The 20,258-nt window shown below is 60.9% G+C and overlaps 1 protein-coding gene across 3 annotated transcripts; it reads left to right on the top strand.

Moving 5' to 3' along the window:
- The first annotated feature begins 655 nt into the window (after positions 1-655).
- On the top strand, positions 656-19,669 carry RELT (RELT TNF receptor). 3 transcript variants are annotated; one of them, XM_027578793.2, is made up of 11 exons: positions 656-764; positions 12,441-12,495; positions 13,644-13,718; positions 13,843-14,009; positions 14,211-14,290; positions 14,997-15,254; positions 16,503-16,583; positions 16,826-16,907; positions 17,068-17,325; positions 17,744-17,942; positions 18,104-19,667. In XM_027578793.2, exons 2-11 carry the CDS (start codon positions 12,451-12,453, stop codon positions 18,149-18,151), a joined length of 1,293 nt encoding a protein of 430 aa, XP_027434594.1. In that variant the 5' UTR covers positions 656-764; positions 12,441-12,450; the 3' UTR covers positions 18,152-19,667. The 3 variants fall into 3 exon arrangements, with proteins under 3 accessions (XP_027434594.1, XP_027434595.1, XP_027434593.1); XM_027578792.2 differs by lacking the exon at positions 656-764 and adding an exon at positions 10,356-10,514 and having other exon boundaries at positions 18,104-19,669; XM_027578794.2 differs by lacking the exons at positions 656-764; positions 14,997-15,254 and adding an exon at positions 10,355-10,514 and having other exon boundaries at positions 18,104-19,669.
- The last annotated feature ends 589 nt before the right edge of the window (positions 19,670-20,258 follow it).

Here is a 20,258-nt window from a genome sequence, read left to right as displayed (position 1 = left end):
AGGATTTGGGCTGGGCCCTGAGGAATGGGCAGGAGACACCATATGGACCTCCACTACAGATTCACTTTCACCTGGACTTCCCTCATCAACTAGGCAGGGGCTTCCAGGGGCGGGCCTGGGCCTCGTCGGCAAAGCGAGGTGGTTCTCCCTGGCTGCCAGTTTCTAGGAGGAAAACAAGACCCAGGAAGGGGCAGTGGTGGTCCTGCTTGGACTGATAATGCACTGGCAATGGACCCGGAGTAGCATCCAAGTCTCCAGTCTATCTTGCATCTCACAACCCCCCGCCTTTTTTTTTTAAAGGTCTTATTTATTTATTTGACACGGAGAGAGATCGCGAGAGAGGGAACACAAGCAGGGCGAGTGGGAGAGGGAGAAGCAGGCTTCACAGGCACCCCGCAACCCCTTCTTTCTTGGTTTGGAGCCCAGAAAAGGCTGATCCAAGAGGCCTCTTCCCACGCAGCCCCCTGCAAGTTCCCCGGGGGCGCGAGAGATGGCGACACAGAGCAGCGCGGCCCGGCGGGAGGAGCGGAGGCCCTCCGCCGCCTCAAGGGGTGGGGACCCAGGGGCGCGAGCCCGGGCTCTGACGTCGGGGGCGGGGCCGGCGGCCGTGACGCGCGGGGGCGGGGCTGCGCACCTTCCCGGCCAGGCCGGCGATTCATTCAAAAGGCGCGCAGCCTGCGCGGCCGCTCGGGCGCTCGCAGAGCCGGGCCCGGGGCTGCGCTTCTATCCTGGGGCCCTACTGGGAGCTGCTGCGGGGCGGCCAGGTAAGGAGGGCGCGCGGGGCCTTAGCCTGGGGTGTGCTTCTCGCTGCCGGGGCTAGAGGGGTGCGGACCCGAGTGGCGCCCCCTGCCTCCCCGCGTCTCTGAGGAAGTTGGCCGGCGCGGCGGATGCCGCAGCCCCGGCCCCGAGCGCCCCCCACCCCGCGCCCCCGCGTCCTGTCCCGGAGTCTTCCGCGCACCGGTCCCCACCCGTCTCTGAGAGCCATGCCCCGGGACCTGCGCGTCCTCCGGCCGCGACTCCAGGCCCGGCCGTGCGCGGTGGCGAAGCCGCGGCGGGACTTGCAGTTTGAGGAATCGGCGGGCCCCGGAGACGCCCCCGGCCCGGGAAACTTGGACCGAGACCAGGAACGGGTGCGGGACGGGACGGCGGCGGCGCGGGGTGGCCGGAGGGGGGGGCTCTGAACGGTGTCAGCCCGTGACTGTGGGTGACACGGCGCGTGAGGCGGCCCAGCCCGGGAGACCGTGTGGCCGGGACACTGAGCGGTGACGCCGGGGCCAAGCGGGAGACACAGAGGGGCTCTGTGTGTCTCCGACAGGCCGAGTGAGTGCGTGTGACTGTGTGAGAGAGACCCCAGGTCCCTGCGGGTGACCGTGACCCCAGCTTGCTGTGAGACCCGGGTCACAGTCTGTGTGTGGCCTGGGACATGACCAAGGCAGGGCCAGAGCGGCTCCCTAATGCGAGTGAGTGTGAAATAGAGGGAGAGGAACCCCAAGTGACTGTGAGGACCAGTCCCCAAATCCCTGGAGCCATAGTGTGCTTGTTGGGTCAGGTATTGTCAGTGTGAGTGTGTGTGTGTCCGTGTCCATCAGTCTGTGTGTACGGGCCTCAGGGGAATGAGTAAGAGGCAGAGAGAGGAGGGGCCTCAAACACCTGCCTGTAGATAGAGGGAGGGGGAGGAGAGGGTCTCTCCAGAACTGTCCCCAAGAGGGCACCTCTCAGCGTCTCAGTTTAGTCAGTGGGGAGGACCCAGAGTGACTTGCCCTGGAAGAGGGAGAGGGGGCCAAGCCTGGGTGGCATCTGGTGAGGTGACTGACATTTCTGGCAGCAGCTGGGGGGCCCTGAGGTAGCCTCAGGCTCCACCGCCCAAACACACACACTCACACACTGAGGTCCCAGATGCCTGGCAAAGCTTTGTCCCCAGTAACCTGTATTCTCACTGGCCCCAACTGGGCCTCAGTCTCCCCTTCTGCACACTGAGGTGTTGGGCTGTGAATGGACTGTGAATCATCACTTTGGGATCCTCTATTGTTTTTGGGTCAACTGCCTCTGTTCTCCCCTCCCTCCCTCCAGGCAGAAAGACTGCAGTGGGGGGTGGGGGCAGGCTGGCTGCTGGGGACACAGTGGCCCAGGGGCTGCTGGGGACAGGGATGGAAGTACAGCTCCTCAGACCAAGCCAGAATTCTGATCCATAGGCATTGACTTCTCTGGCCCCGGGCTCCTTCAGTTCCCTTTGTGCGGAGAGAGGGGGCACGGACTTGTTCCCCACGAGTGGTGTCTGATTTGGAGAGCTGGAGCAGGGCCCCTGCACCGTCTGGGCCAGACCCTATGAGGCTCCCATCTCCACAAGAGGGTCTGTTGGGTTCATGCAGAGTGGAATGGAAATTGGGCTCTCTAGACCAGGTGGGGTGAGGGGATACCTGCTAAAGGATCTGGAAGTTCTGTTCTCCTCTGAAAATGTTGGTTGCATTCTGCATTGGGGCGAGGATAGAGGGACAGTGCCAGGTGCTATGCTGAACACTTTATGGTGTACTCTTGCTGAATCCTCACAGTGGTTCTGAGATGTGACTATTTTTCAGAGAAGGAAGCCGAGGCTCGGAGAAGCAAAGGGACTTGCCCAAGGTCATGCAGAGTCAGGACAGTGCTAGGATTGGAATTCAGGTTTTCTGCCCCCAAAACCCTGTGAGATGCTTGGAGAGGGCCACCCACCTTTCTAATATCTGTTCATGGCTTATCTGGGCTTCTCTCAAACCTGGGCTGACAAGCAAGGCCCTGTCAGAGTGTGCCTTTGTGAGTTCCTAGTGTGGTGTGTATTTGCACATGTCTGAAACATTGTGGGTGGATCGGTTATGTGGTCTTCCTGTTCCTCCTCCTCTTCCCTTCCCACAGGACTCACCCCTGGCCAGAGGCCACCAGAGAGGCCTGTCTGCCGTCTTCTAGAGCCTGCAGCTGGTTTTGGGAGCATCCACAAAGCTACAGAGTGTCAGGAGTCAGCAGCACAGCCCAGGCGCAGGGTGCGGGGCGCAGGGCAGGGGGCAAGGATAGCTGAGAGTCCCAGTTGACCTTCACCACACTGGAGAGGCTCTGTTCCCCTATTCAGAGTTGCTCTAGGGGCACCTTCCCAAATCTCCCCACACGCTGTGGTTGGGGGCAGGCCGGGGGTGACCTTGAGCTTCTGCCCCACCCTCTCAGTCCTTCAGTCTCTCTGTCTTCCCAGAGGCCCCTGCTAGTTCTGACCACTGCTGCCGCTTGGCCGAGAGCTAGAGCTGGGGGGTCAGGGTGTCCCTCGGTCCTCTATGGAATGACTGGAGCTTCGTTTCTTGGGGCTGATCAGAATAGCTATCTTGGTCTCCTGGGGCTGAGCCTGAGTTATTTCCATCCCCAGCAAACAGGGAAATAGCTCAGGGCCCAGGGAGGGGTTGGGAGAGGGGAAGGGTTAGCCTCCTCTTCGGGTCCTAGCCCTGATGGAGGCCCTCCCAGCCCTATCCTGTGCCCTGCCCAAGCTAGACCTTTCTGGGAACTTGGGCCTCCCAGGATGACAGTGGGCCCAGGCTGGGTTTCTACACATGGCCCCCGTTGGGACTCATCTGATAGTTGCCGGAGGGAGGTACCTGTGTCTGGCCAAGGAGGGGAGACTTTGAGGGGTAGTCAGCGCTCTACCCCTGCTTGTAGGGTCAGCCTCCTTTTCCAGAGCGAGTGAGCGAGACTGAGGTTTGAGAAGGGCCAAGACTTACCCAAGGGCCCCAGAACCCTCTTATTCTGGCTCTCACCCTTCAGACAGGGCCCCTTCCTACCTTCTGTGTTGCCACATGTCCCCCGGCAGCCTGCATGTGGCCCGAGACACACCTTCACAAAATCACGGCTCCCTCTTACGTCCCGCTCTGGCCCAGACACCTGGGCTAGCCCCCTGCCTCCATTTCCAGTTCTTCCACGCCCTGTCAGAGCACCCTCCCTAGGGCCACTTACTTTTTTGCCTACACAATATAGCCCAGACTCCTCATCCTGGCCTCGACATTTCCTTCCAAGACCTTTTGACCTTTACATCTTCACCCTTATCTCTCCCTACCAGATGCCTTGGTTCGACTCTGCCTCTGCTTTTGCTGTCTCCTCTTTCTAGAACCCTCCTGGCCATTCAGGGTACAGCTTCCCCTCACCCAAGAAGCCCTCCTAGCCCAATGTTAGTTCCTCCTCTTTGTTGTGGTCCACCTGCCAGGTGTCCCCGCTCACCTTTGGGCATAGGCTCAGGTGTGGGGCACTCATGGGCACTGCATACCCAGCTGGGTAGGGCGGCCCCGGCCAGAAGCCTGCCCTCTCTTGCTGCCATATCTGTGCTGGCCAGGCCTCTTCCTGAGGAAGGGCAGCCACCGAGGGCCCACTGTGTGCTGGGATGCACAGGGAGGTTTGCACCCAGGGTCTCCAATGCTCCTGCATGTGTGCTGGGGGGTTGGAGGCGAAGACTCATGGCCATCTTTTTTGTAGGGGCACATCTGGTGCTTGCCATGGGCCCTCCTCAGACAAGACTCCTATTCTGGGCCAGCAGATTCCCTGCTGTGTGCCAGGCCCTGGGCTCAGGTCTCAACGGTACTGACAGAGGATCCCCTTCCTTCCCAAGCTGTTCAGTGGGGAAGCTGAGACTCAGGGCAGAGGGGAGCAGACCTAGTTTGAGTCCCACAGCCATGATGCTGGAGTCTGGCACTCAAGATCTTGCCTTGCCGTCTCCAAGTGGAGGCAAGGGTTGTCTGACAATTCTGGCATCAGTTTCCACAGAAGGACCATGCTGGCTACCTGCCTTGGGAGGGGGAAGTGGTGGGGCTGTTCAGCGCCTGGCCTGGCTGGATAAGGCCAGACTTCTTCTGTATGGGGCTGGCCCTTCTGCCAGGTGGCGGGGAGGGGTTTTGCCTGAGATCAGCCAGCAAGGCCCATCTGGCCCCACCCCCATTCAGGATTGGGGGTGAGTGGGATGAGGTCTCTGGCCGAGCTCAGCACCCATTGTTTGCTGAGGCCCTGGGTGCTTGGGCCTGGTCCTAGTGCCACTGGCTGGGGTGGCAAGGAGGACAGGAGGGAGCCACTGCTGCATCCCTACTGTGTGCCTAGCCCTGGGATTAGGACCCCTGAGGCTCGCACATCTTTAGCGTCATGTCCCGAGGGTCAGCAGTCTTCTCCAGGTACAGGCAGGGAAAGAAGGGCCCAGAGAGGAGAAGGGACTTGCAAGACCCTAGTGTCACTGGGATCCTAACCCCGGTCTGTCTGCCTGGAAGGCCAGAGCTCTTTCCTGGGCCACCCTGGGAAAGATGAGAGCTCTATAAATAAACTGCCCATGAGGCCATGAGCGTGTGCCCTGACTACTTGGCACAGAGAGAGGGATGGAGGGGCCTCTGCAGCCAGTTAGAAGCAGGGTCTGACTGTGTGGGTGGAGAGAGAAGGAAGGAGGGCTCCCAGAAGGAAGGACCTAAGCTTGGGTCTGTATATTGTGGTCACTGTGAGAAGGAGCAATGAGTGGAGGGAGGGGCCCGGCCCTGCTCTGTGCCCAGCTTCCTTCATACGCTTGCCTGCCTGCCTCCCTTCCTTCCTCCTGGGAGATCACAGGTGGCTGAAGGGGCCAGGAGGGGGGAGGGTCTGCCCAGACAGGGAGCCCGGGAGGGCTTCCTGTAGGAGGTGGCACCTGGGCTGAAGCCTGATTGTAAGAAGGGCCACTGTTCTCCTATGAACTCTGGATCCTCCAGCCAAGAGGTCAGCTGAACAAGCACAACTCTCCCAAATTACAGAGGAGGAAACTGCGGCTTAGGGATGTGGGGCTGGGTCCTGACTGTGGCTTCGGCTGGTAGGGGAGCACGTGGGTGCAGGCCGTACAGCAGCTGGGAAATGCGCCCCCAGGGCTATCCTGGGAGGCCAGGGCTCCTCTCCTCGTGCTGCTGGGACTGATGTTGGGTTCCCTAAAGCACCCTTGCTTGCTCCCCATGCCACTGGATGACCTTGCCTGGGTGCTGCTTAATTCCGAGCTTGGCTTTTCCTCTGGCTCTCGTGGGCTGTGGTGGTGGGAACTGATACGCGGGGGAGGTTCGTCAGGCCAGGCCCTGGTCAGCACTGTTTACAGTGGCTCCACTTATCCTCACAGCCCCTGGAGGCAGGGGCCAGAGCCCTTGTTTGCAGAGAGCCCTGAAGCTCAGGGAGGGGAAGTAACTTGCCCAAGCTTCCAGAGCTGCTAAGCGATGAACCAGAGCTTGAACCCGGGAGTGACTGCTCCGGAGCCCAAACTTCCCGCCGGTGCTGACCCCTTTCCTCAGTGGCCATTGGTTAGGGCCGCCTGACCTGGGATTGCTGGGGAGAGGGGTCTCTTTCCCCAGCACCCGAGGTCTAGAGGAGCCGGAGGACAGGGCAGGCTGGGCCTGCGGTCTCCCCTCAGTCTCTTGAGAAGCCTCGCCCCGCTTGGGGTGATGGGGTCAGGCCTGCACGTTAGTGGTCAGTACCAGCTGTGCAGCTGGGGTCGGAGGCAAAGGTGGCTTCTCGGAGGAAGAGGTAACAGTAGCATGAGTGGGTGGGCAGTGGGGTGTCCTCCAGCCCTCCCAGGGCCCCTTACCATCCTGTCCTGGGGCCGGGAGACAGCCCAGGGCTGGCCCAGGCTCCCTGCAGGAAGCCCCGGGGCACTGAGCAGTTGGCTGTTGGGCCGCAGCGGGGGCTGCCGCTGCCGGGGCCTGCCGGAGCCTGGCGTGTCTAGGACGAGGGCTGCCTGTCCCCACTCCTGGGTGGTAAACCTTGTCTCCTTTGAGACCAAGTTGTTAAAGGGTACTCCTTAGCCTCTCTGAGCCTCAGTTTCCTCATTTGTGAAACCTGGGACCCTATCTTTGAGGCCTGGAGTGGGAATGAGGCATGCAGTAAGTGAGGGGGTTTGGGGAGCCCCAGCTCTGCCCCAGAGATGACTGTGGTTTGGCACCCCCCAGCCCCAGCCAGGGAAGGGGCAGGCTTTGCATCTGTACCACACCAGACTGGGAGGAGCTGGGTCGGCCTAGTCTGGCCACCTCAGCCTTTTCTTTGCCTCAAGGGCCAATTAGCTCCCTCAGCCCCACCTGCCCACCTCACCTCCCTGAGCCCCTGAAAGTGCAGGCCGTGTGGTGGCCTGAAGTGAGGGCCAGAACCATGCTGAGCTCTCCCCCCGGGGGGATGGGCAGGGAACAGCCGCTGTCTGGTGTGCCCCGGTGCAGGATTTGGGGTCCACAGGCATGGGGTCCTTACCCAAGGGCTGTGGCCTGGGAAACCATGGCTGCCCAAGGCCGGGGTGGGAATGGGGCTTCCCTTCTGAGTGGCCCTGAGCTAGCCTCCGCACAGCTCCAGACCCCCCACCTGGCAGCAGCCTGAGGAGCTGGCCTCCACCCTGAGACCTCCTCTTCCCAGACTTCCCTGGGCTTCCTACTTCTCACAGCTGCCAGCGCCTTTTCCTGCAGGAGCTGGTGCAGACTAGGGCAGTATGTAGATGAAGATGGATGCAGGGAAGCCCCAGAGGCCCCAGAGACCCTCGGGGACAGGGGGGGTGGGCAGCACCTCCTCCCTGGGGGCCCGCCTGGCTGCTTTGTAATAGCCTCTCCATGAACCGCTTCTGTGGGCCGCTAGCTCCCTAGCCTCTGCCGTCGAGCTGACAATCACTCGGAGAACATCCGCTACATGCCGGGGCCTAGGCTAGGCTCCAGGTTAAGAGGGGTCAGGAGTGAGGGGGGAAGGAGAATCAGCCAGACCTGGGCTCTGTCCCTGCATCACCACTCCCTGGCTCTGTGACCCATACGAGTGATCGCCTGTGGCCTCAGTTTACTTGGGTGTGAAACCGGGATGCTCACCTCTTCTGTGAGGTATAGAGCAACCCAGACAGACCCCAAGGGAATGAGAGTCAGTTGCCTTCCCTGCGAGGGTGGCAGATGGCGAAGAGGCAGGCCTAGCTGCCCTCACCACCGCCCACTGTGGACACTGCCCTACTTCAGCCCCAGTTGCCAGGGAACCACCGGGTTGCTTGCTAACCTGGATCTCCCTATTGATGGGCGGCCTTTGTCTTTCTGACTCGGCCACTGCCAAGGAAGGCCTGTGTCCAGATGTGTTTCCAGGCAACTCTAGCCTCTGGAGGCTACAGGGAGGTCCACAGGCCCTAGAGCCCCTGGCTGGGGAACAGAAGTACCTGCCTCCCACCCCCTGCTCCATGTGGGGACCTGCCTCCCACCTCTGTCTCCCCAGTCCTGCCTCCTTGGCAGGTAGCCCAGGGAGCCCTCTGAGAGGCAAATTGTTCCATACCTCTCCCCACCTCCTAACCCTTCTCCCGTAGGCCCCGAGGGCAGTGCAGGCTTCTCAGCTTGCATCCAAGTCTTGGTGTGACCTGGGCTCTGACCCCTACCTTTCCAGACCTCTCTCCCTTCGTACACCCTCCTTCCTCCCAGACCCTCACCGTGGCTAATCCAGCACCTGTGTGCCAGGCTCTGGGCCAAGCGTTGCACGTAAACGGAGAAGGAGCTTGTATACCTCACACCTGCCTGTCGAGGGTGCGCTGTGCCCCGCTCTGTAATTTACACATGGGGAAACTGAGGTATGGCGCATGCTTATTGAGGGGTGACTCTGTGCCAGGCCCTGTGCTGAGTATTTAAGGTGAAGTCTCTTGGCCTCACAACAGCCCTCTGTCTTGGTGGGAGAGGGGGTGTCCACAGCCACAGAGCCAGCGAAGAGCAGAGCAAGGCAGGCTGATTGTCCCCCAGGTTAGCTCAGGTGTTCAGATCCAGTTTCAAACCCCCCTGCCTAACCCCAACCTCTGGGCCCTCCCAGCCTTGGCAGGAGCTACATACACCCCCGATCCCTGTTCCGCACCCGTCCCCCTAGCTATCCCCAGTTCACTATATACCTGTCCACTCGCTGGAGCCAGGCCCTGTGCTGAGCACTGGGCATAGAGTTTGCTGGGGAAGAGGCTGGGTAAACAGGATGGTTACGTGCGGATGATGAATGCATAAGGGGGGCTTCCAGGAGGAAGTGGCTTTGAGCTGAGCTCTGAAGGAAGAGTAGGTGTTGGCAGGTGATGGGAAGGTTTTTCTGGGTGGAGGAAACAGCAGGTAGCAGTGGCTCGGTGAGAGAGGCAAGTGTAGGGAGTGAAAGAAGCCCAGAATGGCTGGCGGGGGCGGGGGGGTGGTGGTGCAGGGGCCAGATCCCAATGTTAAGATACCTAGGCTGCACTTGGGGCTGAACTGGAGGCCAAGGGCCAAGGGCGAGGGGTGGTGGGTGACCTCTGGGAGGTGGGAGAGCTTTAGGATACTGTGGAGCTTCTGTGGGAGGCCAGGGTGAGCTTGGAGAGTGAGCCTGGAGAGGAGAGCCCCAGGCTGGGGCCTCGTGACCCCACTGAGCTGCAGCTCTGGGAAAGGGGAAGCTGCCCCCAGGGCTGGGTGGTGTCCCAGCTTCCCCTTTCTCTGAGGCCTCCAGGGCTGCACCTCCCTGGGGCTCCGCCGCCCTAGTCATGGCTTCCCTAGCTGGTTTTCTTCCAGGGAATTTCTGGGTCTGATTGTTCGGGCATTTTTGGAGGTGGGGGTGGACTGCCTGTGAGGAAGCCCCCACCCCCACCCCAGCCTGTCCTGCAGAGGCTTCCTGCTCCAGACACTGCTGGGGGAGGGTTTTGTGGTAAATGAGACAGACACCCTGCCCTTGCTGCTGTCGGGGTGGGGGTGGGGGTGGGGGTGGGGAGCAGCACGAAACACGTAAGCAAACAAATACTTAATTACAAACCTGGGCCTGAGGTGCAGAGGGAAAGAAGGGAGCCATGGGGGAGGAAATCACAGGACCGGCGTTAGGCTCATTACCTTCTGTAAACTCAGCGCAGTCTTGCCCTGGGAGAGAACTGTCCCCATCTTGCAGATGAGGATACTGAGACCCAGCAAGGTGAAGCAAGGGCTCAGGTCCCACAGGGAGTTGGTGGCAATGGGGACAGGCCCAGGCTAGGAGGCTCCCTGCTGTGGGCCTTGGTCTGCCTGCCTGTGACAGTCTTCTTCCTGGGGGCCCTCTGGAGACTTTGGAAGGTCACTGACTGCCTGGCCTTAGGACTAGGCAGAGGAGTAGGGGTGGAGACTTCACGGACACCCACCAGCCAAGGGGCTTTGATCTGAAGTTGCTTTTCCGTCAAGATTCCAAGATTCTAGGCTTAGATGCTGGAGGCCTTGTGGGGAAGGGGGCGCAGAGGGCCGTCAGAACAGCAGGTGTGTGCACGGAGGGGCTTCTGGGTGGCCGGCATGGGCTGCCTGCCTGGACAGGTCCATCGGGGGGGCTCCGTCTGGCTGCAGGTGGGGGCTGGGGAGGGGGGCGGCTGTCAGCAGAGACTCTGGCAGCCAGACTGGAGTAAGTACCAGTTTGGGATAATTAGAAGGCACGTAATTAGAAGGCGTCAGGGCGCTAGGCGGCGGGTGTCTGTGAATGTGCCTGAGTGGGCCCTTGCTGGCTGGGAGTCTGGCCTTTGGACCCCCATTTTCCTTCTGGAAGTCTCGAGATCACAGCTCCCCATTTGCCTGGAGGTAAGCAGCTGCACAGCCCCTCCTGTGGGCTCGGGTCACCCAGTGGGGGCCAGGCAGGGCCAGAGGTGGCACTGGGGCCCGCTCCTCTGGAGCTGTTGTGCCTCTTTTCACCCCGGCCCCGGCCCCTGTGGGGCCAGCCTGAAGCCTCGGGGCTCGTGGTCAAGTCTGTGGGTTAGATCCTATGAAGAAGGATCTTCATGCAGAGAAGGGCTTGAGTGGGAGCTGGGCCTGGGTAGGGGAAGGGCCACTTTGGGCCAGAAACTGGAAAGGAAGACTTGTAACCAAGTCAGAGGAGCGATGGGCCTGGGGGGGGGGGGGGGCGGGGTTGGGTCCGGGTATGCCGCCTGGTGGGCGCTGACTGCCAGGGTGGGGCCTTAATGCTGTGGCCCAACCTTCTCCTGTCCCGTTTTCCCCTGAGCTGGCCTTGGGCCCAGAGGCGCTGCCAGTGACCTGGAGAGTCCCCGGCTGTTGTGCCTGCAGCCCCTCCCCCTCCTCTGTGGTGTAATTCAAACCCCTGGCTGCCCGCCCCGCTGACGGCCGGGAGGGGATCAGTTTCCTCGGGCTCCTGGGAAGGCCAGGCCACCTGTAGGTCCGAGGGGCTTGCGTGGGGCCCGGGCTGGACTGCGTGCAGCGCTTCTCCCGCCGGGCTCGGCACTGGGCAGCACGGGGCTCCAGGTGGGGTCCCCTCACTCTGCTCGGGGCCCTGGGCCAGGGGCTTGGCTGCCCCTTAGGGGTTGGAAGCTGTGTGGCCTGTGGCCGAGGCCCGACAAATCCAGCTGCTTTCCCCTTCCTGAGCCTGGAGGCAGGCCTCCTGGAAATACGTGACGGGGACTCCCTCTTTCTGTCGTGACCCCTTTCGTTGTCTAAACCGAATCCCCGATCCTACTCTTTCAAGCTGTGCACTGGCTAGAGGCTTCTCTCCAGAGGATGCCATACCCCGAGCCTGGGTGCTCAGCCTTTGGCCAGTGGCCGTCTGCACCCTCACCCTGCCTTATTGTTTGTTGGCACTCCCCACCATCTGGCAGGGGGACGTTCCCCGTTCATCTGTTGGCCAGTGGTCAACAGGGATGTGAGCTCCCTGAGGACAGGGACAGTGTCTGTGTTCTACTACTTGTGCTAAGGGCAGTAGTAGGTGACCAAGAGAGGACAGAAGGCTGAATGCTGGCCGCTAGGACAGCAGAAGGTCTGCTCCTGCCCCAGAGACGCAGTCAGACCCACCCCAGTGTTGGACACATCCGTCCACACCCTTCAGCGGAGAAGACTGCCGGGTGGGGAATGGGACACGTAGGGGGGCCAGGACTGTGACGGGGTGGGCTAGGGAGACATGCAGGAGCTTTGGGGAAAGGGAAATCTAGAGATGCTTCTGGAAAGAGAGGCCTTCGTGTTGGTCTTTGGTGGCTGGGGTAAAGGGCCTTCCTTGGAGGAGAAACCGCAAAAGTGAAGGCAGAAAAGCAGGAAAGGCCAGGGCCCACAAGGAGGTCCAAGGGGTGGGAACCTGGGAGCTAGAGATGAGGTGAGGGTCTGGGCATGAGAGGATGGCAGGCCCTCTCAGCCCAAACCCCCAGGACTGCTGCTGCAGGCTTCCTTCCTCCCAGGCCCCCCTGCCCCTGTCCCAGTGCACCTGGCTATTTATGGAAGGGGAAGGAAGCCCTTCCTCCTCCGGGAAGCCCCCCAAACCTGGCAGAGCCCTCTGTTCCCCCCTCTGCTGCCCTGGGAGGCTAGCCCCAGCCAGCGCACCCCCACCTCTATGCAGGTTTGTGGGGAAAGAGGGAGTGTGGTGAGTCTAGGCCAAACTACCCCAGCTTAGCCTGCCCCACACCTTGCAAATTGCCATCTGGTGTTGTCCTGGAAGCAGTGCGGGGAGGGCAGACCACAGCTGCCTGCCTACTCCCACCTCCCGCTGAGCCTCTCCTCCTTCTTTCCCAGGGGCCTGAGGATGAAGCTGAGCCCGCCACATTGGCCCCTGTCCTGCCTTTTTGTGGTGAGTTGGGGATGGGATCCTGGTACAGAGCCCTGTACCCCAGCCCTCCGTGCTCAGGGACCCCATGCCAGGAGCCATGCCAGGGTTGATTACACAGCGTGGCAGGTGATGGGAGCCAGATCTGGGGCCTGAGGAGGGCCCCAGAGCCTCCTACGTGATATTCCCTCAGCCCTTCAGGGCAGCTGGCTTTACTCCGTGCCTGTTACCCCAAGCTGGGGCCAGACTGGAAAACAGGTTGCAGGGAGCATCTCCCCACAGCAGGAGGGATTCAGGGCAGGTAGTTCATTCTGAAATGGGGAGCAGAGGGAGCTCTCAGTGGAATGTGCCGGGGGCTGCAAATTGAGATCCCTTCCTTGGGATGTATCCCGCCCTGTGTGGGTGCAGGAGTGTGAACTGGCTGGCTTTGTGTGGAGAGGTCACGGAGGATGTGGTCCCAAAGACTCTCTTGAGGGCCCAAAATAGGAAGCACCAGCTGCAGACTTGGCCCCCAGGATGATGAACAGGGGCTGGCGGGGGGAGGGCCACAGCAGCAGGAAGGGGGACAGTACTTGAGAAAGGAATTCGGAAGCCTTTCCTCTTTATCATTCTGGTTAGCTGGAATGGGTGTGACTCAGGGACCTGAGGGCTTGAGATCCTGATCTGGCTCTGTCTGGGGTTTTCCAGCACTTTCCAGAAAGGGATAGGGTTTTCTTTCTACCTAGGCCGCAGGCGATGCAGCAGGTATGGGACAGGCAGGTTTTTTTGTTTGTTTGTTTTTTAAATTTTTATTGTTATGTTAATCACCATACATTACATCATTCGTTTTGGATGTAGTGTTCCATGATTCATTGTTTGTGTATAACCCCCAGTGCTCCACGCAGAACGTGCCCTCTTTAATACCCATCACCAGGCTAACCCACCCCCCACCCCCCTCCCCTCTAGAACCCTCAGTTTGTTTTTCAGAGTCCATCGTCTCTCATGGTTCGTCTCCCCCTCTGACTTACTCCCCTTCATTCTTCGCCTAGGACAGGCAGGTTTTATTTGCAGCATGAGGGAGGGAGGTTAGAGAGTGTCCCTGAAACCTGGAGGCTGGCCCCAGGTTGACCCCAGAGGTGCCACACCCCAGCACTTTCTGCTCTCTCAGTGTGTCCTGCCCGCTGTTCTTCCAGCTGCTGCCTTGGCCTCTGGCCTCTCCACTGTCAACGACCTCGTGGCAGTGCCCACCTGGGAAGGAGCCCAACCTGGTGAGCTTGCCCTGCCCATCCGCCCTGTCCTAGGAAGACTGCTGAGGACCAGGGGCGCGTGCTCCCGACCTGGCTTCCCAGGGACCTGAGGCCTGGCTTTGTTCTCACCCTTTCCCTCCCACAGGACCTGGGGCAGGGCACATTGTGCAGGTCCTGTCCCCCCGGCACTTTCTCTGCTTCATGGGGCCCGGGCCCGTGCCAGGTCCACTCCCGCTGCAGCCCTCGAGGGAGGCTGGTGGCCCAGGCAGGCACAGCGACTCAAGACACACTATGTGGAGACTGCCAGCCTGGGTGAGCCATGGGGTGGGGCTTGAGGACTCGTGGCTAGCTGACTAGGACTTTGGGTCCTGGGGTCCCAGCCTCACCCACCCCCGAGCAGGCCTCAGTCTTCCCATCTGCAAAATGGGATGGGTCAGGACCAGTGAGTGTGCCTAGCAGGAGCCTCTCTTAAGGATAGTTTTTGGGCCTCAGTGATGTCTCCTCTCCCTGCAGGTGGGTTGCCACTTCGGGGGTCCCCCATGTCCCCTGTCAACCATGCTCCTGGACACCTCTGGGTACTCGCAGCTGCTCTGGTAAGTGAGCGATGGGGGCTAGGGCTGGTGAGGGTGTGTATAGGAGGGGATCCAGTGAGCTGGAGCCCAGGGACCCCCGTGGTGTCCATCTGGGACAGTGGGGCCCTCAACCCTGAGCCCAGGGAAGGGTATGCGCAGCCAGAGGGTGTCCGGCAGGATGTGATTGGTTGTCCCACTGGCAGTGTGTCTGCTCACGTTGTTTCTGAGTGGCAGAGACCATTTAGCAGGTGGCGGCCGCAGCTCAGGGGTCAGGGGCGCTGAGGGGTTCCCACCCTTCCTGTCTCCTGCCCTCATCCCCTCAGACACGTGCAGGTGCGTGTGAGCGCACACACCTCTCACTGTCGTCAGTCGCTTTCTGAGGCGGCTCCCACATGGACCCAGTCGTGGGGACGTGGCCGCCGGGGCCCAGGTGCCCAGGCATGTGCTTGTGAGCTGTCTGTTGACCCCAGAGTGAGGGGGATGGACCACGGGGCTCAGGGCCTGGCTGTCCGGAGGTCTGGGGGAGGCCTTGCTCCGGCTGACTGATAAGATGACCCAAGACCCAAAACACGTGCTGGCGGGGAGCTGGCCGCTGCCTCCCGAGCATGGTGGAAAGTGGGCGGTAGGTGGCTCCCACACCTTAGTGCCCCACACCCCCCCTTAACTCAGGCCCTGGGCCTCTCTGCCTCCATCTTTCCTCCATGCCTCCATCCTCTGCGGTGCTCAGAGCGGGGACGGCGGGCCCGACGTGGCGTGGAGGTAGCAGCAGGGGCCACCCGCGCTGGGGACACGCGGTGGCCTGGGAATGGCACCCGGGCCGACGGCCCCGAGGAGACGGCGGCCCAGTACGCGGTCATTGCCATCGTGCCTGTCTTCTGCCTCATGGGGCTGCTGGGCATCCTGGTGTGTAACCTGCTCAAGCGGAAGGGCTACCACTGCACGGCCCACAAGGAGGTCGGGCCCGGCCCTGGAGGTGGAGGCAGCGGTGAGGCCTGGCCTGGCGTCTGGGTGGGGAGGCCAGAGGGCATGGACGAGCCCAGCCCAGCTCAGCTTGGGGGCGGTGCTGCGCAAGGGAACCTGTTGGCCTATAGGGTCTGACGGGGAGGGGCCTGCAGAGGGCTAACCAGGAGGGCTTCCTGGAGGCGCAGCATGCGGGCTTGAGAGGAGACCCTACAGAGTGACACCGTGGAATGAGAGGTGAAGTGGCCTGAGGTGGTGACAGGGGCAGAGCAGAAGTCAAGTGGTTTCAGCATGATTCTCACCCTGGGTGAGGCCCTGCACAGCTGTAGGGGCCTGGACTCCACGGGGGCTGCAGTTGTGTGTATGTGGTTCAAGGGTTGGAACGCTTTCTGGGAACTCAAGCTGACCTCTGACTTGAGCCACTGGCAGGGCAGTTGTGCTTGGCAGGCCCCACGAGGGGCTCGGGTTTCAGCTCCAGGCTGTGGTTTGAGTTAGGAGTCCTGGAACCAGAGGGAGAGATGTGTTCCTCGCAACCCTGCCCCAGGGCCCTGGGCCCCTTTTCTCCTCCGCACCCCCCCCCGGGTCCCTTAAAGGCCGGTAGGGCCAGGGTCCCCAGTGTGCATACACAACCCAACGAGCCTTGTGGCCAAGTCAGGATTGAAATGGTGCTTCCCATGCCTGTGCCCCAGGCTGCCTGGAGCTGGCCAGAGCCCTTCCCACCTCCTGACACTGCGGTCTAGAGGGGGCTGGAAGACGGCAGCTCAGGCCATTTTACCTGGGGCCGCACTTGCTATCATAGCCTAGGTCTTCCTTTAACTGCTGGCTGCTGCCTGGGTGCAAGGTCTAGGAGCTGTTTGCTGTGGGCCTCGGATTGGTCACGTGGCTCATTCTCATGCTCTTGAGGTTTGGGCCCTAATGGCCCTCAGTTATGCAGACAGGGTGGTGTGCAGGGAAATGTGAGAAGCCTGGAATGGCAGAATTTGCCTGAGTTGTTGGGGGTTCTGGGCAGAAAGTCCACAGCTCCCTGAAGCTGTGGAGGGGAGACAACAGGCCCCAGAAAAGCCTGCCCCCTCTCAACTCTGCAGGGAGCAGTGATAATGAGCTGAGGCCTGGGGGGCCCCCAGTGCAGAAACACCCAGGCTTGTAGCACAATGCGTCGGGAGGCCTGGGGTGCCCTCTGCTGCCACATCTTGGGGGAGCTGTCAAGCCCGGAGTCTCCCCCAGTGAACTCCCCCTCCCCCCCAGGGTCACAGTTCTCGCTTTTTTTCCACAGGGATCAACCCCGCCTACAGGGCTGAAGATGCCAACGAGGACACCATCGGGGTCCTGGTCCGCCTGATCACAGAGAAGAAAGGTGAGGGGAAGGTCTGGCCCTATGGCCAAGCCCAGGCGAGGACGGTCTCCTCCCAGAGCCTGAGGCAGCCATGGGGGTCAGAGTCCCACCCTGCTCTGCCCCTTTTCTTTTTGTTCTTGCCTGATGAGAGGTGGAGGGAAAGGTGCTAGGCCCCGGCTGGGGCGGGGGGTGGAGGGCATGGGGAGCCCGTCCCCCCCGCCCCCGCCACCCCGGAGCTGGGTTCTGACGGCCGCTGCCCACAGAGAATGCTGCGGCCCTGGAGGAGCTGCTGAAGGAGTATCACAGCAAACAGCTGGTGCAGACCAGCCACAGGCCTGTGCCCAGGTGAGTGCGCAGGTGCCCCAAACCCATACAGAATCAGCCTGCTTCCTGGGGGAGTCACCACTCGGGTGTGTTCACGTTACCCTGAGTGCCCTTCGCTACCGCCTGGGACCCCCTGGCACGGGCCTGCCCTGGTGACCGTGCCCACCTGTGCCCTGTGCAGGCTGCCGCCGGGCCCCCCCAGCACGCCACACATCTGCCTGCATCGCCACCACCTCCACACCGTGCAGGGCCTGGCCTCGCTGTCCGGCCCCTGCTGCTCCCGCTGTAGCCAGAAGAAGTGGCCTGAGGTGCTGCTGTCCCCTGAGGCCGCAGCTGCTGCTGCCCCCACTCCCCGACTCCTGCCCAACCCGGCCAGGGCTCCCAAGGCGGGGGCCAAGGCAGGACGCCAGGGCGAGATCACCATCTTGTCTGTGGGCAGGTGAGATGGGCAGAGACGCAGGAGGGTCAGGGAGAGACATTATAGCCAGGGTCGGGGAGACGGGGCCCTATTTGAGCCCTGAACAGCCCGTTCAGGGATGGCCCCTCTCTGGGCAGAAGGGGAGTGGGGTGGTCAGGGAGATGTCAGGTCTTCCCAGCTCTGCTGTGTCTCACACGAGCCCTTGGGCCCCAGCGCATGGTCCTGGCCTCCATCACACCTTGGAGCCCTCAGGCCAAAGGACTGTTTGCCTACAACCTAGGGCTGGGGGTGGCTGGGGGCTCATGTGTGGGTAGGAGGATATAGGATGGGCTCAGGCTCTGACCCATGAACTTGGTGTAGGACCCTAGCAGGCACTGCCCTTTCTATACCCAGGGTTCCCTCTTTAATGGGGGGATCATTGCACCACCACTCCTCACAGGTTCCGAGTGGCCCGAATTCCGGAGCAGCGGTCAAGTTCAGCAGCCTCTGAGGTGAAGACTATCACGGAGGCCGGGCCCTCGGGGGGTGACCTCCCTGATTCCCCACAACCCGGCCTCCCCACTGAGCAGCAGGCCCTGCTGGCAAGTGGTGGAAGCCATGCTAAGTGGCTGAAGCCCCCGGCAGAGAACAAGGCTGAGGTGAGGCCCAGAGCGGGGGGCGAGTATCTGTTGACACTTGGAACAACCCGGACTTGCGGATGGGGTAGGGTTGGAGGTACAGGGAGCCCTGGGTAGGGACCGCTTTCCTGGAGCCCGGAAGCCCCCTGACTCAGCTCTGACCCCTCACTTCTGTCGCCCAGGAGAACCGCTATGTGGTCCGGCTAAGTGAGAGCAACCTGGTTATCTGATGGTCTGCCTCAGCTGAGGACACTGCGGCCCTGTCCTGGGAGGTTCTGAAGGCTTCCTGGAGGAGGCAGAGCTGCAGCTGGGCCCATAAGGATCAAGAAGCAACGGTCCAGCAGACAGAAGAGCAAAGGCCAAGGCCTGGAGGTGGGAGTGTCCGCCCCCGTGCAGAGGCCGGTGCTGGCGGGTGCTGCGTGCAGGAGCAGGTTGAGCGCCCCTCCCCTGCCCCTGTGCCCTGCCCTGATCCTAGGACCCTGCAGGATCCTCTGTACCAGGTGGCTAGGCCTTGGCAGTGCGGAGGGGCCCTCTGCCTGGCACCCCGGCCCCACACCTTGGTAATCTACTGCCCCCGCCCTCTGTGCAGGGCCCTAGCGTGGACCTCTCCCTCCTCTTCCAGTGGCCCCATGAAGGGAAGAGGCAACAAAAAGCCGTGGGCTGGAGACTGAGTTCCCTGGTTCTAACCGTGGGCAAGTCCCTGGCCATCACCTGGTTACCGTCCTTCTGACCGTGAAGTGGGGAGAGAAAGGTGTCTTGGGGCCCAGGGCTTCTCTGGTTCCTTGCAGGCTCTGGCCTGGGTCGTGTGCGGGGAGAGCTTGACTCCTTGCCACCCCTCCCATTAGTAGCTTTATCTATGGCCCCCTTTTTGCGGCTTCCAGGGCCTGTGCCTTCAGGCCCCCATGGGGCTGCCCATCCCTGGCTCTGCCTACGGAAGGGGCTTAATGCATGTATCTGCCCCCCTATTTTTATTGAAATTGGAACCACAGTCTCGACCTGGGTAGGGCTGTGATACAGGGTGCCAGCCTGCATAGCCACCCCAAGATCTCAGGAGCATTCAGGGAGAGGGGTGTGTGCGGGGCTGGAGAGGCACCTCTGGCCTCGGTGGTTTGTGTGTCCCTGTGGTGTTGGTGTCTGTCCCCCAGCTGGTCAGTGCAGGCGACTGCCCAGCCCAGCTCCTTTGTCCACTCTAGCCCAGTGACCTGGTTATTTATGTGGGGCCGTGCAGGCATGGGCCCCACTGCCATCCCCATTTCTCTTATTTATTGAAAATTTGCTGTTGTCCTGTCCTTGTCTACATTCCTATCCATTTATTGGATAATAAAAGGTGGGAAAGTGGTGTCATGAGGAGCTTCTTTCCCTGTGCCTCTTCCCAGGTTGTCCGTCCATTCACCAAATACCTCTGTGTCAGGTACCGTGTGGGGGACAGGCCATCCCTCCCCTTGCAGGGCCGGCTCTGTAGCGGGCGGACATGGGGCAGAAGTGGGGAGGCCCCTCACCTCACTGGGTTCTCACTGAAGCCCCTAGAAGCAGTGCTGTCCAATGGAAATACAGTACATACCATGTATGTAATTTAAAATTTCCTAATAGCCACATTTTAAATAGTATTAAAAAAAGATGAGAGTATCAATAATGTATTAAGCCAGTGTTTCTAAAATATTTTCATTTCAATATAAAGTCAGTAAAACATTATGAATGAGCCATTAATTTTTTTGCTTTGAAATCTGGTATTTTATACTTAAAGCACATCTTAATATGCACTAGCATATTGAAGGCTCCGTAGCCACATGTGGCTAGTGGCTCCTGTCTTGGACAGCACAGCTCTAGAGGACGTGGAGCCTGGAAGATGGATGGGTAAGTAAGATACCTCGGGGGCTGGAGAATGTGGGAAGGGGAGCATGGTCCCCAGAGAGGGCAGAGCATGGGCAGAGGCCCGGGGGCACCACAAGGAACTGGAGAAGCTGTAAGTGGAAGGGGACAGCTGTGGGGACTAGAGTGGGGGTGGGCACCAGAAAGGCAGCCCCACGCGCTCTTGGAAGCCCTTGGGCCAGGGATGGCAGGGAACCTCTTAAGGCATTTAGGAAGGGGAAAAGCAGGGCTGGTCAGCTTGCTCTTGGCCACGGTGTGGAGGAGGGAGCAGGAGTTCTGCAAGGAATCTGTTGCAGCTGTCCAGGCAAGAGATGGTGGAGGCTGGGCTGTGTGGGCGTGACGGGTGGGGGGAATCCAAGAGACTCCTCTAAGACGGAACTGCTAGGGCTTGGTAAAGGGATGTGGGTCAAAGGATTAGGGACAGCTGTGATACAGCCCCCACCGCATCTGGATGTGAAGGCCTGGCAT

Source organism: Zalophus californianus, chromosome 11 (genome assembly GCF_009762305.2).
Source record: "Zalophus californianus isolate mZalCal1 chromosome 11, mZalCal1.pri.v2, whole genome shotgun sequence".
In the NCBI taxonomy this organism is placed as follows: domain Eukaryota; kingdom Metazoa; phylum Chordata; class Mammalia; order Carnivora; family Otariidae; genus Zalophus; species Zalophus californianus.
The sequence above is the reverse complement of the archived record's forward strand: the minus strand, read 5'-3'. Positions and strand labels throughout refer to the sequence as shown.

Bases quoted from the DNA above. Each gene is read 5' to 3' on its own strand.
- RELT (XM_027578792.2), top strand. From the start codon at position 10,417: ATGTGCCTGAGTGGGCCCTTGCTGGCTGGGAGTCTGGCCTTTGGACCC. The intron at 15,255-16,502 runs GTGAGGCCTGGC...TTTTTTCCACAG, and splicing joins CCCTGGAGGTGGAGGCAGCG to GGATCAACCCCGCCTACAGG. The intron at 16,584-16,825 runs GTGAGGGGAAGG...CGCTGCCCACAG, and splicing joins CCTGATCACAGAGAAGAAAG to AGAATGCTGCGGCCCTGGAG.